At 46.0% G+C, this 14,790-nt stretch overlaps 1 protein-coding gene across 1 annotated transcript; it reads right to left on the bottom strand.

Annotated features, from left to right (window-relative positions):
• Positions 1-1,974: 1,974 nt before the first annotated feature.
• Positions 1,975-14,120, bottom strand: LOC307227487 (SH3 domain-binding protein 4-A-like; the record flags this gene model as incomplete). The annotated part of the gene is made up of 4 exons (XM_079996830.1): positions 1,975-2,199; positions 3,034-3,222; positions 10,252-12,599; positions 13,997-14,120. 4 exons carry the CDS (start codon positions 14,118-14,120, stop codon positions 1,975-1,977), a joined length of 2,886 nt encoding a protein of 961 aa, XP_079852956.1.
• Positions 14,121-14,790: the final 670 nt, after the last annotated feature.

Below are 14,790 nucleotides of genomic sequence, written 5' to 3'. Positions count from 1 at the left end.
GTGTGCATGTTGAGTGTGGAGACTTGGTCTTATCCATGAGTACAGATGATGTATATATTGAGGAATCTGCTCTTGTGTCTCTGGCCGTTGGACCAAAGAAAAGCACACGCACCCACACACACACTTCACATCTTGAAGAGAGCCGAAAGGTGGGGGTGGCTTCTTCTGGTTGGCTCATGGTTTTGGGTATTTCTAATCCTAGGATGGTCATGAAACTCGATCGGATGAATCATTGATGAATACACAAATACAAAAAAGAAAAAAGTGTAATAAAAACGCTCAAAGGCTGTGTTCATCACGAATCATTGTCGAGTAGAGTTTTGAGGCGAAGGGAAACTACCAAATATCCCCAAAAAGAGAGAGAAACCGACCTTACCGGAGCGTTTGGGGAAATAAGATAATCTTTCCAGACGAGGCGATGTCGCTCTACTACCGGTCAGACGACTCCCTGCTCTGGTTGGCATGGCAACGGCACTACAACAGAGGAGGCTGACGGATGCTGTAGCGTTTACGGGGAAAAACAAGGGTTTTGTAGGAGAAGAGGTTGAAACATTAGGAAACACAGGCCGTGGCATTGCAATCTCCTTTGGGGAGAAAAAATAAACACACACATTAGGGCTGTGGTTGTACTGGGCAGCTCCCAGTCGCTGTGGTTACAAAATCCAACACAACATCGTACATTCTTCCGGGGGTTTGAGTTTTATTGACGCCGCCCGAACGCAAACTTTCCGTTGTGACCCGTCACAGGCGTGATGACATCACCACGCCGGCGCCCGCCCGTCCGTCGCCGTCACAGACCAGCATGACCAATCAGCATCCAGCACAGATAGAATCCCCCCCCCCTCAAATTCTGTTCGGATTAAATGAGCTCCCCCCCGATCGCCAAATAATCAACATTATTACAAACACATACAGGAGAGGTAATTATAGATATTTCCTCCACAGTAACAAAAACGGATAAACAGAGAAGGTCTAAAAGCACGGACAGAAAGTGGAGAGATGAACTGAAAACAAAACAGAAATGAGGGTAAAAAGGAACAAAAATCCTGGGAAACTTAGTTGGGGACAGCAACATCAACACAAAGCGAACACAAAAAAAATTAAATATAAAAAAAAATTAAATTAAACACAGAATCCCTGACACTTTCTTCATCACAGAATCTTTTTTTTTTTTTTTTTTTTAACAAAATGTCACACGTTCAAGCCCTGATATTTCCCACTCCCAGCTCCGACCTTCGACCCCTACGAGGAAAAAATACATGAGCAATCAGAAAGACGTCAAACTACTTGCGCCGGTCAGAAAATGGTGGCCAATAAAATTACAATCACTTGAAAGGAAACCACGAGCAATAAAGTACACAATTGCAATAATACTGCGTCGTACACATTTACAGACCTATTCTGTAGAAATCCCAAAAAATAGAGGTATATATTTTACATATGTCCGTACTGCATGTGCTCAGGGTTAAATGACTTGACGCTCGCATTGCGCTAGTTTGGCAAGCAAATAATTGTCAAACATAAAAGGTTTGTCGTCTCCGCTTGGGAAGAAAAGCGTTGCTGTCGTTTTCGGTGGCAGCGACTTTTCCCCCGCTTCTCGGGCGAACCGCCGTAAAAACCGTCCTTCAAAAAAAAGGGGGGGGGGGAGTGTTAATGTTCAAACTTTGGCTTGGTCGCCCCCGGCTGGTTGCGCAGCGGCACAGCACTGGACAACACAGCAAGCCGTCAATGTGGAATCCGCCCACAAAGATCTGATTGGTTCGAAGCGGACTGAGAGATTTGCGGTGGTCCGCAAAGAGAGAGAGCGAGAGCGAGATGGAACGAGAAAGTGTGAGAAGAAAAAGAGCGTGAAAGAGAAAAAAGAAAGGAGGAAACGCACGCAGCAGACTGATGGCGACGCCACCGCCAGACACCTGGAAACACACCTCAGGACACCGGCAAATCAGCTCCCTCCTAGCCGCTCATTGACGTGATTCAGATGGCAAAGTCGCCGTAGCCAGTGGGGCAGAAGGCGGCGCTGCGTAGCGTGTCCAGACAGTTGACCAAGATGAGCGTCCCCGTCAGGTGCTTCCAGTGCCGGGTGATGGGGTTCCGCATGCGGTCCAGGCCCAGGTGCAGCTCCTGGATCACGTCACGGTAGCTGTCCCCGACCGTGGCCGCCCACGTCAGCAGAAAGTCGTACGCCGGCTTCCACATGGACTGGAGCGGAGGGAGAGGACGACGGGTGGATGAAAACATTCATTCTGAATCAATCGGGACCTTTACTGCCCGCAAAGTTCATTCGACTGCGACCAGAGTGCACGGACTAAAATCCAAATCTGAAAAGGTGGCGAAGCGTAGCTCAAACAGGTTCATCTTGTCACAAATATAATACTTGTGGACATTCGGGTGTGGCTCTATACTTTATATGACAATTTTTTATTAATGAAACTTTATTAATCCCACAACGGGGAAATTTGCAATTTCTCTGCATTTACCCATCGTAGTAGAGCAGTGGGCTGCCATATAGAGGCACCCAGGGAGCAATTAAGGGGTTAAGTGTCTTGCTCAAGGACACACCAGCACACTACCAGGAGGAGTAGACGACCGGCTCTACCCCCTGAGCCGGTGCCCCCTTGTAGCGACAACCCAGTTCGGGGTTTTGCAAATCAGGTTCCTCCTAGCGACATACTGTGGCCAAGGTACCGCGGCAATTACAAAAACTGGTTTGAAATAAAATGTGATAGTCCTGCACAGGGAGTACACGTTTCTCAATGGTAAAGCATACAGGGAGGTCTTGCTATGAACAGTTTAATAAGTTCAGGGTTAAACATAGCGAACATATCCTTTAATCGTCACACACCAGTCCTAACACAGAGATACCGATATGGTATTGCTCGCCGTGACGTCTTTGAATTGTTACTGCAGCCTATCTTTGAATAAAATAACAATATTCAAATGTCTGCAACAGAGAGATTGGGGAGATGGCATGCATCTAACATCCGTTCATTTTATTGCCAGTTTATTTCTTCACGTCAGGGTTGTGGATCTCACCTCGTTGTCCAGGAGTCCGTTCTTGTCACGGTGCGGCGCCTCGTACGCCTCCATCTGCTGCCGGGACACGCGGACCAGCTTCTCCGCCAGCTCCCTCCAGCGGCTTGCCACCTCCACCGCTGTGGTCAGCAGCACAAAGTCAATAACCAGCCTGGCCACCAGACCCTGCTGGTCCATCTTCAACAGGGCCTAAGAGCGGGACACAGAGGTGGAGGGGGAACCGGGACTGTGATTCACATTTGTACTACGATGAACAAACTACTGGTGTCAGAGTGAGGACACGCGGTTCTGGAGCTCTTCTAAAGCTAAAGAAAGAAAGAATCTGTCAATTTGGAAACCGGTCCTCACAAGCATAGTTGCGCATGGGCACGGGGGCACACGCGCACACGCACTCACGCACACACACACACACACACACACACACACACACACACACACACCTTTAACTTGACTTCCATGTTCTTCTACAGTAAATGCAACAAAAGCATCATCCAATCAGCCCACTGTGACTCCTAGGGAGGTGGAAATAAACAACAGCACGGAACACTCGCTAACGTTTTTTTTTTCATTTTGTTCTTTTGAAGGTACCCGGCATATTGATGAATAAGCCATGTGTCCTTTGCAAAACAATGCAAACAAATATGTATTTACAAGTGCCCCAGTGCAAGCAAAGTGCACAAGCTTAACAGCAGGATGGGGAACGGAGGACGTGTTTCGATATTAAAACATCCCAAAAGTCCCCGAAGTCAATCGAAACGACCACGCCGAAACAACATTTAAAAAAAAAAAAAAAAGAGCAGGACGTTGCCAGGAAGGTCAAGCGAGGAAGACGGCTGGGAAGTGGCGTTTCCCTGTATAGTAAGAGCTGCCAGGGACTGGTCTGTCAGAGGAATTAAAGTGCGTTAAAGGTGACGTTGGAAATGACTTTGTCTGGAGTCTGGGGACGCTGCAGTCGGGGCCGCCGCACTGCTTGCGAAAGGCATGGAGGGAATGGAACCCTAGGGAGGCAGTCCAGCGTGCTCTGGCAAGGACTCAAACATAATGACATGGTAGGTCAGGTTCAGAGAGGGAGGGGTGGGGGGGCGATGGGGTTCGGGTCCGATAGCAGGCGGAAATGTCGGAGCGAGGCTACTTCGTCGGGAGAGGAGGCAGATGGCGGTCGGTCGGATTCGGCGACGGGAGGACGCCCGTAGGAGGGCAAGGGCGGTTTCGCGGGCGAAGCGCGGTCGGTGGATGGATGGGGAAAGTGTGGAGAAGGAGGAGGGAGAGATGGTTAGAATATGGAGACCTGTTGCGTCAAGTTTCTCCTTGGAGAAAACTGATGTGCTTCTAGCTCTGCCAAAAAAAACAAAAAAAAAACCAAAAAAACCCCAATCAGTGGGCCGGTGAGGATGCGGGTTATCAGTCGTGTGCAGGCGCAGCTACACTGAATCACATCTTCTCAGGTATCAGGCTTGGTCTTGCCCAGGGTGGCTACGCTTGGCATCGTAACCATGTTTTTAAGTGTTTGGCGTGTAGTTGAAAGAAGGCGCACGGGAGTGTCATTTGGGTCCGGTTAGTTCGAATTCTGGAAGCTTTACTAAGGTGAGGGACTTCGGTGGAAAAATTAGACCATGAAAGAAGACATCCACCGAATTGACCGGATCACATAATAAGAAAAAGTACAGAGACTGCTAAACTGCATGAATATCAGAACGGACAGGAAAACGAGGTTTGTCAAGGCGATAGCGAGGGATAGAAATTGACAGAGTGAAATTCCCTCCGATTGTTGTGATAATAGACGCTCCCGCGCTATCACGCAGCACTCACGAGGGCAGGGACTGATAAAGGGCCACTGTGCAGCGAGACAGAGCCTGGTTTATCCCAGATTAAAGCCCTGCTCCCTCTTCTCCTCGCCCGGCGCGTCTCTGCGTCTCTCTCTCTCTCTCCCCCCCCCCCGCAGGATCTGCACAGCTCAGCACAGGGGCTTCAAAGCTTTCTGCCAGCCCACTGTGACAGCAACACACACACACACACACACACACACACGTCTCACGATAAATAAGATAAACTCCACACTGATTTCTCTCCCTCTCCGTTTGTCTTCTCTTTTTACAACTTCTCCCTCTCTCCTCTGTTCTCGTAACGCGGCCTCCTCTTCTCGATTCTTCGTCTCTCGCATCCGGATCCGCAGAACGACAGCCCGACTCACTGACACACATCTGTCCATCCACCTGTCTGTCCCGGGAAAAGGGGAACAGAAAAGGCGGATTCAAAAGGAACACTGTGCAGACAGCGAGCGAGACACGGGGGGGCAGAGATGGAGAGAGGCAGTTTGCCCCTGACCCGGTGTGCTGCATCGGGTTGTGAGGGTGGGGCAGAAGGGTGGTGGGGTTGGGGCGGAGGGGGGGGTTGGATGATTGACAGACAGAAGGAGCAGAGGCCTTAGGGAGACCCCAGGCTCTAATGACTCTCCTCTGGCCGGTGGAAGGTGAAAACATCAGGGCTTCATTCATCTGCTGAGCTGCCGGGCAGAACCAGCACCAGTCGCTCTCCTCCGACACGCAGGACAACCAAAGCCCAGGAGGCAGAGAAGAGAACTACAGCCTGAACTACGCCTGAAATGTCTTGTGCTGTCACTCAATCAGGCCAATTATATTGACCTAGCAGGAAGCTTCTTTGGAAATTGGTTCAAAACATCAGGGAAAAACCGACTGATGTGATTCTAGTTTTGGGGGGCATTGTTCTTCCCAGAAAGCTACACCTCTCTGACAGATTATATTATGGATCCACACCTTATTGGCTCAGCCTCACAAAAGCGGAGCCTCTTGATTGGTCATCGGTCGGCGTAACACGATGCGCCCAGTTACAAAACCACCCAAGTGGTGTCTGTTACATCAAAGAGCTACACCCTATCCTCCCACCCCTGCCCTTCCCCCACACTCATCAATGGCTTCTCATGTTCCACACAGGAACACCTGTCGACACCTGTGTGTGTGTGTGTGTGTGTGTGTGTGTGTGTGTAGAGGGTGGGGGAGGCTTGTTTGCTCTGAACTAGGGCTGGAAAACAGTTCCAGACGGTCTAGTTCACCAGTGTTGGTTTTTCCCGACTCTGACGATTCCTCTTGTCTCATGTTGACCAGCTCGATGCTTCTGGACGACCGCATTTTTCCACCTGGACATCCATCTGGACCAAAACTCATGAGGGGCCAGATCCAGCCTGTGGGCCTCACATTTGCCCCACTAGCCAGGGGTGACTCTCGTCTTCTTTTTTTTTTCTCAATTGTTTGTGCTTTCAATTGAATAAAAGCAGAGATGGTCAGAAAGTGGTTCCAGGTTCAGAAAGAGACGATCCAGCCACACGCTGATCCAGCTGGCTTCACTCCTCAGATGGACCTCTGAGTTGATGCCAATAAGCAAATACACATGGTTGACTCGGAATCCTGGAGTGGAATATTACTTTCTGGACCTGGATTTTCCACCTCTGAATAATAAAAAAGGGTTAAAATAAGTAGTGAAACATTCCAAACCAGGAATAAGAAAATGCTCTGGATTACTGATTTTTATTTTAATTGTTTGATCGTGACCAATGTTCAACAAGTAATTATTCTTGAAATTATCAAGATTAATAGTATATCATAATCCTGAGAAATACTTCAGACAAACATAACTCGGATTGGTTTTTTTAGGCCCGTTGTTCATAGATCCCTAATCCCTAGTGATTACAGTGGAAAAACAGCAGAATAAAGGTTAAATCCTTCAACATTGCCAGCTTCCAGCGTCGTGCCAGCTTCGAGGACGCGGCTTGTGCCTGGTCGTTCATAAATGCAGAAACGGAGAGCCTCTCTCCTCATGCCAGCGAAGGGCGGAACGCACTGATAACACACCTTGTGTAATATTGATCTGTGTCAGTCTCATAATCAACCCAATTACACTGTTTCAGCTGTAAACAGCGACGGAGGGCGTCCTGAATGTGGAACAAGACATTCCTGAAAAGCCGCGTGCATGCTGGTGTGAGATTAAAGGATATGAAGGAAGAGAGAATGGAAGCTTTGTTTTGTGAAGCCAGTCTTTTAAACTGAGGCGCTGAACTGTGGAGCATTTTATTAACTTGACGATTACATAAGTCAGTGTATTTGTGGTGGTGGAGGTTCACTGGACATTGATACCACCTGGTTTGACGTTCATTTGTATGGAAGAGACAGAAGTCATATTGAACATCATTTACTGTTCGTTATGCAATATTCATGCCATGGCAGAATTGACTCACCTGGTGACATGCAGAATCATGTAGAGCATGTAGAATCATTATAGAAATGATTAATTATATCGCTGATGGAGTATAACACGGACACGCACGCAGTTGTTATAAAACACGTCAATCCTGTAATTACCTTCTCAATAACAGTGTTAAGTCAGAGAGGCTGCCTGGCCTCTGCCACGTCCCACAATGCACCAGGCCGACAGTGCAGATAACCCCTGGGTGCTCAGAGCTGATATTAGACAGATATTTCTTCAGCGACCGCAGACGGCTGTCATCTGCCAGATTGGTGCTTTGCCTTTTCTTTCCCCGGTGTTATTTTCTCCCTGAATTTCATGTGACCGGCGTCTCCGCTGGGGCCTGCTCCGGGCTATCGGGGAAAGCTATTGACCGTAACATGTGACAGAGCCTAAGGATTCAAAGCCAGCGAATCCTGGCTCCTCCTCAACATCTCTGTATAGAGGCCTGACAATGAGGGATAGAAATCCTTGTTCCAAGTGCTATTCAAATCATGTTCTGGCACCACATACACACAGACGTTACAGGAATACAAATTGGATGATTGTTTGATGCAGCACCTGAGAGCTGCCTATTATAGCTGAGCCATTTTATTAAAGTTTTTCTTTTTTCATGACCATTTTATTGAAATATGTTTGTTAATGTAACTTATTTACAATTGTGTTTGTAAATATATAATATATATTTGTGCTATATAAATAAAGGTTTACGGAGTTACTTATGAGTAAGATTCCTGTTTCAAAAATATTCAGTCACTTTACAATTTTTCATCTTCAGTTTATCCTGTAGTTTGATGATTTGTCCTACCTTGCTGAAATTTCCAGAATAGTCATATCTAAAGTTTAGTTTTATAATTTTATTGTACAACAATACCAATAACAGCTATGTGGAACATTTTAACAAGCTTGTTTTTCTTGGCAGAATCTATTGTCAAGTTGCAAATAATCCATCAACAGAAATTGTGGATATTTTGGCAGAGTAGCTGTCACATGTTGACAAATGCATTTGAAGGCTCTTATTTGTCTGTCATCACAATAAACCTACAGTCAGCGTTGAAAGTCTGATTACCATAATGTACCACACCTTACTGGAAAATGGTAACACCATAAAACTACAAGTAGTACATTTTGAGAAACGTGAGAGAACCACTTGGTACACGAGGACGCCAACGGAGACCCAGTGCCTTGCTCAAGTGCACCTTGATTATATTTCTTATTGTACTGCGAGCCTCCCATTGATTGTGTTCTGTGACGTAAGCCATCACATTGTGTACCGACAATGTGATGGAATTGGGATAGAGGGTTATAGCGAGATCTATAGTTTCATTGTTGTAGGTCACAGGTAGGGTACAGGTAACTCAAACCAAAATCATAACACTATTCTGAGACATTTCCTCAAAAAACACTCTGACTCCATAGTGAGTAGTCTGTGACAAGTTGGCCTTTACACCTTCTGTGGTGTAAATTATACTGTTGGTTGATAGTCTTTTACCCAGCCCACCCATCCAATATCACCACCAGCCGCCACAGGAAAAGTAATAAAAAAATAATAATAATAAAAATCCAAAGTTTGAAACTCTAAGTTGATGCAAGTTTCTCATAAAAAAAATAATTTAAAAAAACGCAATCCTTGTCAGGAAAAGCAATTTAGTATAAATGGAATATGCAGATAATTTACTTTAGATCAGTTCAAGTGGAAATGCAATTATGGCGACATAATAAATTATGCTTTTACGCTTTCAGCAATCGATTGCCAGACTGTTTCCTTGGCTTTATAAATAGATGCAGTATTGCCTTTTTGTGACAATGTTTAAATTCCTCTTATTGTTCCATCAACAATTCCTTCTCTGCGGATGTGAAGGAAACATAGCACATTCTTCATTGATCGCTGCCGCACTCTGCAATGCACTGCTTGTCATCGCACTAAATATTAAGAACCCGTACATCCATTGACTGGCAGAGCCTGACTTCAACTAGTCTGAATTAATGAGCTCCATGCGACACTGTGCGAACCATTTGAGTTCCGATGGCAAGTTGGGGCTTATGCAACTAATTCTAGGGTTAGCAGAGGTTGGAATTGTCTTATGTGGCCGTTTCTAGTCTTGAAGAGTATACAGTACAAGTGTAAATGAAACAACTATTCCAGCAGCTGTATGCCTTAGCGAAGGCCTTCTCCCAAACAAAATAACAATTAGATTTGATACAGTGTTAGTTTCTTCCCCAGGAGACCCCCTGGCTTGACCTTTTAAAAGTTATTGCAGGAATCCAGTCCATCACATGCTCCCCTGCCGCCCCTGGGCCTCCAACAGTTCACTTAGCATTTCTGTGAGGTGCTGCTGTAGAATTACGGTCCGCACCTGAGGCACAGCAACTTGGCCACACATACACCAAGCTGTGAACATTCAGTTTAGCTCTAGTTCAAATTAAAAAAAGAAAAGCATGGACTGGTGGACTTGCACACACACACAGTGTAAATTCTGAATCCAATGTGCATATGCTCTTTATACTAAACACGCCCAAATTCAATTCCTTACTGCTGGACCCTGACATTTTAACATGAATTAAGGATTCACACTTAAAAAGTCAAACATGAAACAACAAAAAAGTAACGTTGCGAATTACATATTTTCCTTGTTGGTTGTTTCTTGTTTAAAAAAAAGTTAGTTTTCTTTAAATTAATTAAAATAATTACTTTTTTTTTTTTTCTCAATTTGGTTTCGGTCTTTGTTAATGATAGTAACCTGGATGCGTACTGAAATTGTTTTGTAATGCATCACAAGTCTAACAAACAAAGAAAACAATCTGGAAAACTGACATTTCGAAACACACAACATTAACACAAACACAAAGGACTACATTAAGACAAGATAGTACTTTATTTATCCGCCAATGGGGAAATTCAATTGTTGCAGCAGCTCAATGGGGAAACACAAAGTACAGAGTAAGGACTTAAGGACTTACCATGATGAGTTCCCTCTGAAAGGACTTCCTTTCCTTGTTCTCCATGTTGGTACATTCTTCTTTCAGCTTCTCCAGGACTGATGCTACTTTTTCCGGCTCGTTGTCCAATTCGGTCCGACAGAAATAATTGAGCGGCAGGTTCCTATACCCGAGGGCATCAGCGAATGGTGTCCAGTTGGCCACATTCTCCATCAGGACCGTCCTTACCGAGGCGTAGATGTAGGTGAGGAACTTGCAGGGCTTCAGGATTTGCTCCAGCAGCATGGTGGTGGTCAGGTCCGGACCACACCAGTAAATGGGCTTCACCTTCCCCAGAACCAGGACGTTTTTGGCATGGACAAGTCCAGTCTTGCCCTGGTAGTAGCCAATGTACCATTCCTTGTTCCATAGCTGGCCACGTAGCTTGATTTTCTCCTCGCTCAGTAGCGCGATTATGTCCCCTTTCTTATATTCCAAGAGGTAAGTGCACTTGTTTTGTCTAATCACTGTTTTGATCAATTTACCGAACTTGAGGTTGGTGACACAGCGCTCCTGAAACTGGGGGTGTTTGGACGTAATGGCCAGTGGGGAGAGGAGGATCTTATCCACCTCTTTTTTCTTCAGGAACCTCCTCTGCCCAGCTAGCCGCGCTCCGCTCTTTGGCAGTGGCTGAGGAGTTTGCACGCAGAACTGAGCCAGAATGCACTCGAGTGCGTCTCTTACTTGGACCCTGAGGGTGAAGTCTGAGATGCTCTCAGGGTTGTGCGACGTGATCATGTAAAGGAGCCGACTGACCTTCCCCAGTTTGACCTGGAAACCCTGAATCATCCCCCCGACCTCGTTGGGCTTCACTTCATAGTTAGACATGTTGGAGTACAGCCCCACCCGGAGGTCCTGAGGGTAGCCCAGCACAAACTGGTGCTTCCCCCAGAGCTGGAGCACAACCGGTGGGGAGGAGCCTGCCTGCCGACCAACCTCGTTCACCAACAACGTCTTGGGGGCACAGTCGTGCCCAAACATGGCGACCACTGTCTTGAAGGATGGGTGGATGTGCTTAGGTCCATACACACCCAGAGTCACCTTTTTCTGTACATGGTCCCACACTGTGGTGTTGTGGTTGATATGCTGAGCTTGAACAACGACCGCCACATACATACAGGGCTCCAGGCTGTCCAGCTGCATCTGTACTGTGTCCTTGTAAACGTATGAAGTGGGGATTGGTGTGTAGGGTCCCTCCTTGCAGTCGCTTCGAACACAGAGCACCTCTGCAATCTGCCCACTCTCTCTCTTCACCGCCAAGGATACCTTCATCTCCAGTGCGATGAATGACTTGGTCTCCATGTTGCTGAGTTTGATCTCCACCACAGGGCTCAGGGTCGAACAGTGGTCATTGTTGAGGTCCAGAGGAGGGTCCAGCAAGGCTTTCAACGAGATCTGCTGGGTGTCTTCGAGGGCGATGTGCCCCTCAGGGACATGCACACTGATGTTGGTGTCTGGAAGCTGAATGACCCCTCCGTTGCTGTCCAGCCTGCAGACAATGTTGGTCTCCACCGGCTGCGTCTGGCCCCACCCAGGGCTCTGGCCCAGAGAGTCCAGGTCATGGCAGGACCTGGCAAGCTTGCGGTGATTCAGCCACGCTGTACGGAAGTCATCCCTACTCTTAAACTGTTCTGGTGTGGGAGCCTTAAGGCCTGTGAAAAACTCTGAAGAGGGTAAGATTGGGTTGGACTGAGCCTGCAGGATGGACAGTTCTGAAAGGCTGTAGGAGCGTTTGCTCCGGAAGAAGGGATTATTCCTGTGCAGGGTCTGTGGCACCTCCTTGTTTAGCATGGTCGGAGTTGTATTGAAAATGTCATAGCTGCCAACTCCATTAGTGTTGGCCACGCTAAAAACAGAATCATGGCCAGAAGAGGGAGACGCAAGTGAGTCAAAGAAAATAAAGTCATCAGAGTTTTTTACACTTCTTTCTTTGCAGTTCTGATCCAACAGGCCGCAGCCAGAGCCAAACGGGTTCGCAAAGTTGTGTTGTGAAATGGGTGTAAGGGTCACCCCTGTCCATTCCCCCAGGACACCAAACTCCCTTGAGCCCTCATCATTCCCCTCCAGGTTGTCGATCATCCCACTATCGCTGAGCGAAGAGTTCCTGAGGCAGATCGGTTGAACATAGGCTGAAGGAATGTAGCCCATCTCCCTGTTGTTGTGGGCATACCACCACTCGCCACCTGAGGTGTCCAGCACGAAGAGGCGATCACCTCTGGAAAACTTAAGCGTGGTGAAGCTGCTTGGACAGTAGTCCTTGATAGCCACCACTTCCTGTGCAGCCCCATAGGAGGAGGAAGTGTCCAACCTCAAGGCACTGGGAGAAGGCACTGAAAACAGAACAAAACACCAAGTAAAATAACGTTAAAGGGATTTTCTGCACACAAGTGTTGTAGGAACACCTATAGAAAAGCATTATCCATTCATTTACGTTTCCTGTCCACTTACTGACTAGGGTTAGATGCTGACCTTTTTCATTTCAGAGAAAACAACTCTGACACAGATATTTGCAGACAATGTCCATGTTTGGATGAGGCTGAACTGAGGTTTTGATAGTAGTATTGCCTGATGAACTTTCAGCCAATTCTAGAATTGTGTTTCTTTCTAAATGAACAAAAAACACTCTCCTGAAACAACTAGGTATCAGGTATCACAGAACATGGCATTTTATTCCCTTTGGTACTGTGTTCAAAATACTTGAATTTCCCTGAATAGCTCTCAAACGTTGTGTGATACTTTTCTGTTCCATTGTCGGAATATTTATTATGCTGACTAATGCACAAATCGTACACGGGTTACCTTAAAGGTAACCTCTAGAATTTCTTCTTACGTTTTTGAGCTATTTGGTTTTTCTAATGTCGGTCCCTGCTGCAGTGTAATCATTTCACAGTCACTGCCTTTCACCTTTGACAAACAACTGGATTTAGCACCAAATAGATGAGATTCACGGTCTTGTCAAAACAGAGCTCAGAAATAAGTGTAGGAATGTGGATCGGGAGAATGTTTGGGCCACAAAAGAAACAGCACAAATACAGATTTGTAGTTTTCAGATACAGATATGAGACAGTTTAAAAAAGTGTCATATCGCGATGTCAAATGATTGTCCAAGCTATGACTAGCCAATGTTATCCAAGAAATATAAAACATTTTTTTCACAATTGCTCTGCAACTGGAGCATTGTGACAACATTGAGCAAGGCATATATCTGTATAGAAAAATCCTCTCAAAACCTTTGTTGACTTTCACATTACTGAACATTATTAAGCGAGCATCTGGTTTGTTTTGTTGCAATTGCTTTTCTTATAAGATAATATAAACCTTAATAAATCCCTGCGGGAAAATTCAAGTGTTGCATCGGCAGATGAAAAACAATTCTGATAAAAGTAAAAATGAAATAAAATACTGTATATGTACACTATCAACCTAAACTGAAGTCAACAGGGAGTGGCAATTGATAATGCTATGTTAACTTGTCAGTCCAATATGAACAGGTGGTGGGTACCCTGAGGTAGTACAGTATGTTGCATAAGTACACAGTAAATATTGCATTGTCAAGTGATAATAAACGTAATGGAAGTTTAAAGGCACTAACAGTAATACTACGAATAACAATAATAAAGATTGACCAGAGGTGGCCTTTAAGGTAGCATTGCAGTAAAATCTCAGTTTAACAGTTGCTCATGGCACTCCTCTTTAATAGCTGGCTAGGACTGGCTGGACAGCTGACCTTTGACCTCTGTGAGGCTGGCCTCGGTGACCGCCTCGTTGAGGTCGATGAGCGCACCCTCAGACTTGCAGCGAGGGAGGACGTGGTGGCTGTTGGTCACACGGACGATGCGGTTGGCTGCCATGGACAGTCCTTATCGCGGCGCTCGGTCATTGGCAGCTCTCCACCTGGGCGGCGGACAAAGGGAGAGACAGAGAACGTCAGCTTTTAAAGCCATCGGTCAAATTCGATCCAGTTTGTCGCGAAGCTGTTCAGCCAACGTTCCGGAGCAATTTTCACCGAGTGTGACGGCACAATAAGCCTCAATTTGGAGATCGATGGCTGGACTTGAATCAAAAGATAACTCAGTGGGAGTCTATACCGCCGAGGCCAGATGATGCAGAACATGGAACCAAAACTCATTTGTCCCTAGAACAACCAGGGAACAGCGGGAAGATTTGGGAAGTTCAAAATAAAAATGTTTTAACCCACAGATGAAGAAGTTAAAAAAAAAAAGAGAGCTCTGTGAGGGCCGGAGGGGAAATTCTTACACTGCAAGAGTTACAGCAGACTAAAGAAATGTAGAATATAGACCAAAAAATAATCAAAGGTAAAAGGAAAGACTATAAATAAGATTCAAAAAATACCACATCAAATATACATACAAAATATGTCAAATATAATGTGAATATATACCACTAACTACATACAGATCCGATCAGGCCAGAGACAAGGAAGAAGGGAAGATGGGTCAGATTTGGAGGACAGTTTCTTTCCAGAGCCTCCAGCTCTGCTTTTCCAAAACACAGTGGAAA

Source organism: Zeus faber (assembly GCF_960531495.2).
Source record: "Zeus faber genome assembly, chromosome: 2".
Classification (NCBI taxonomy): Eukaryota; Metazoa; Chordata; class Actinopteri; order Zeiformes; family Zeidae; genus Zeus; species Zeus faber.
Note: the sequence above shows the minus strand (reverse complement) of the source record. Positions and strands in the feature narration are given on the sequence as shown.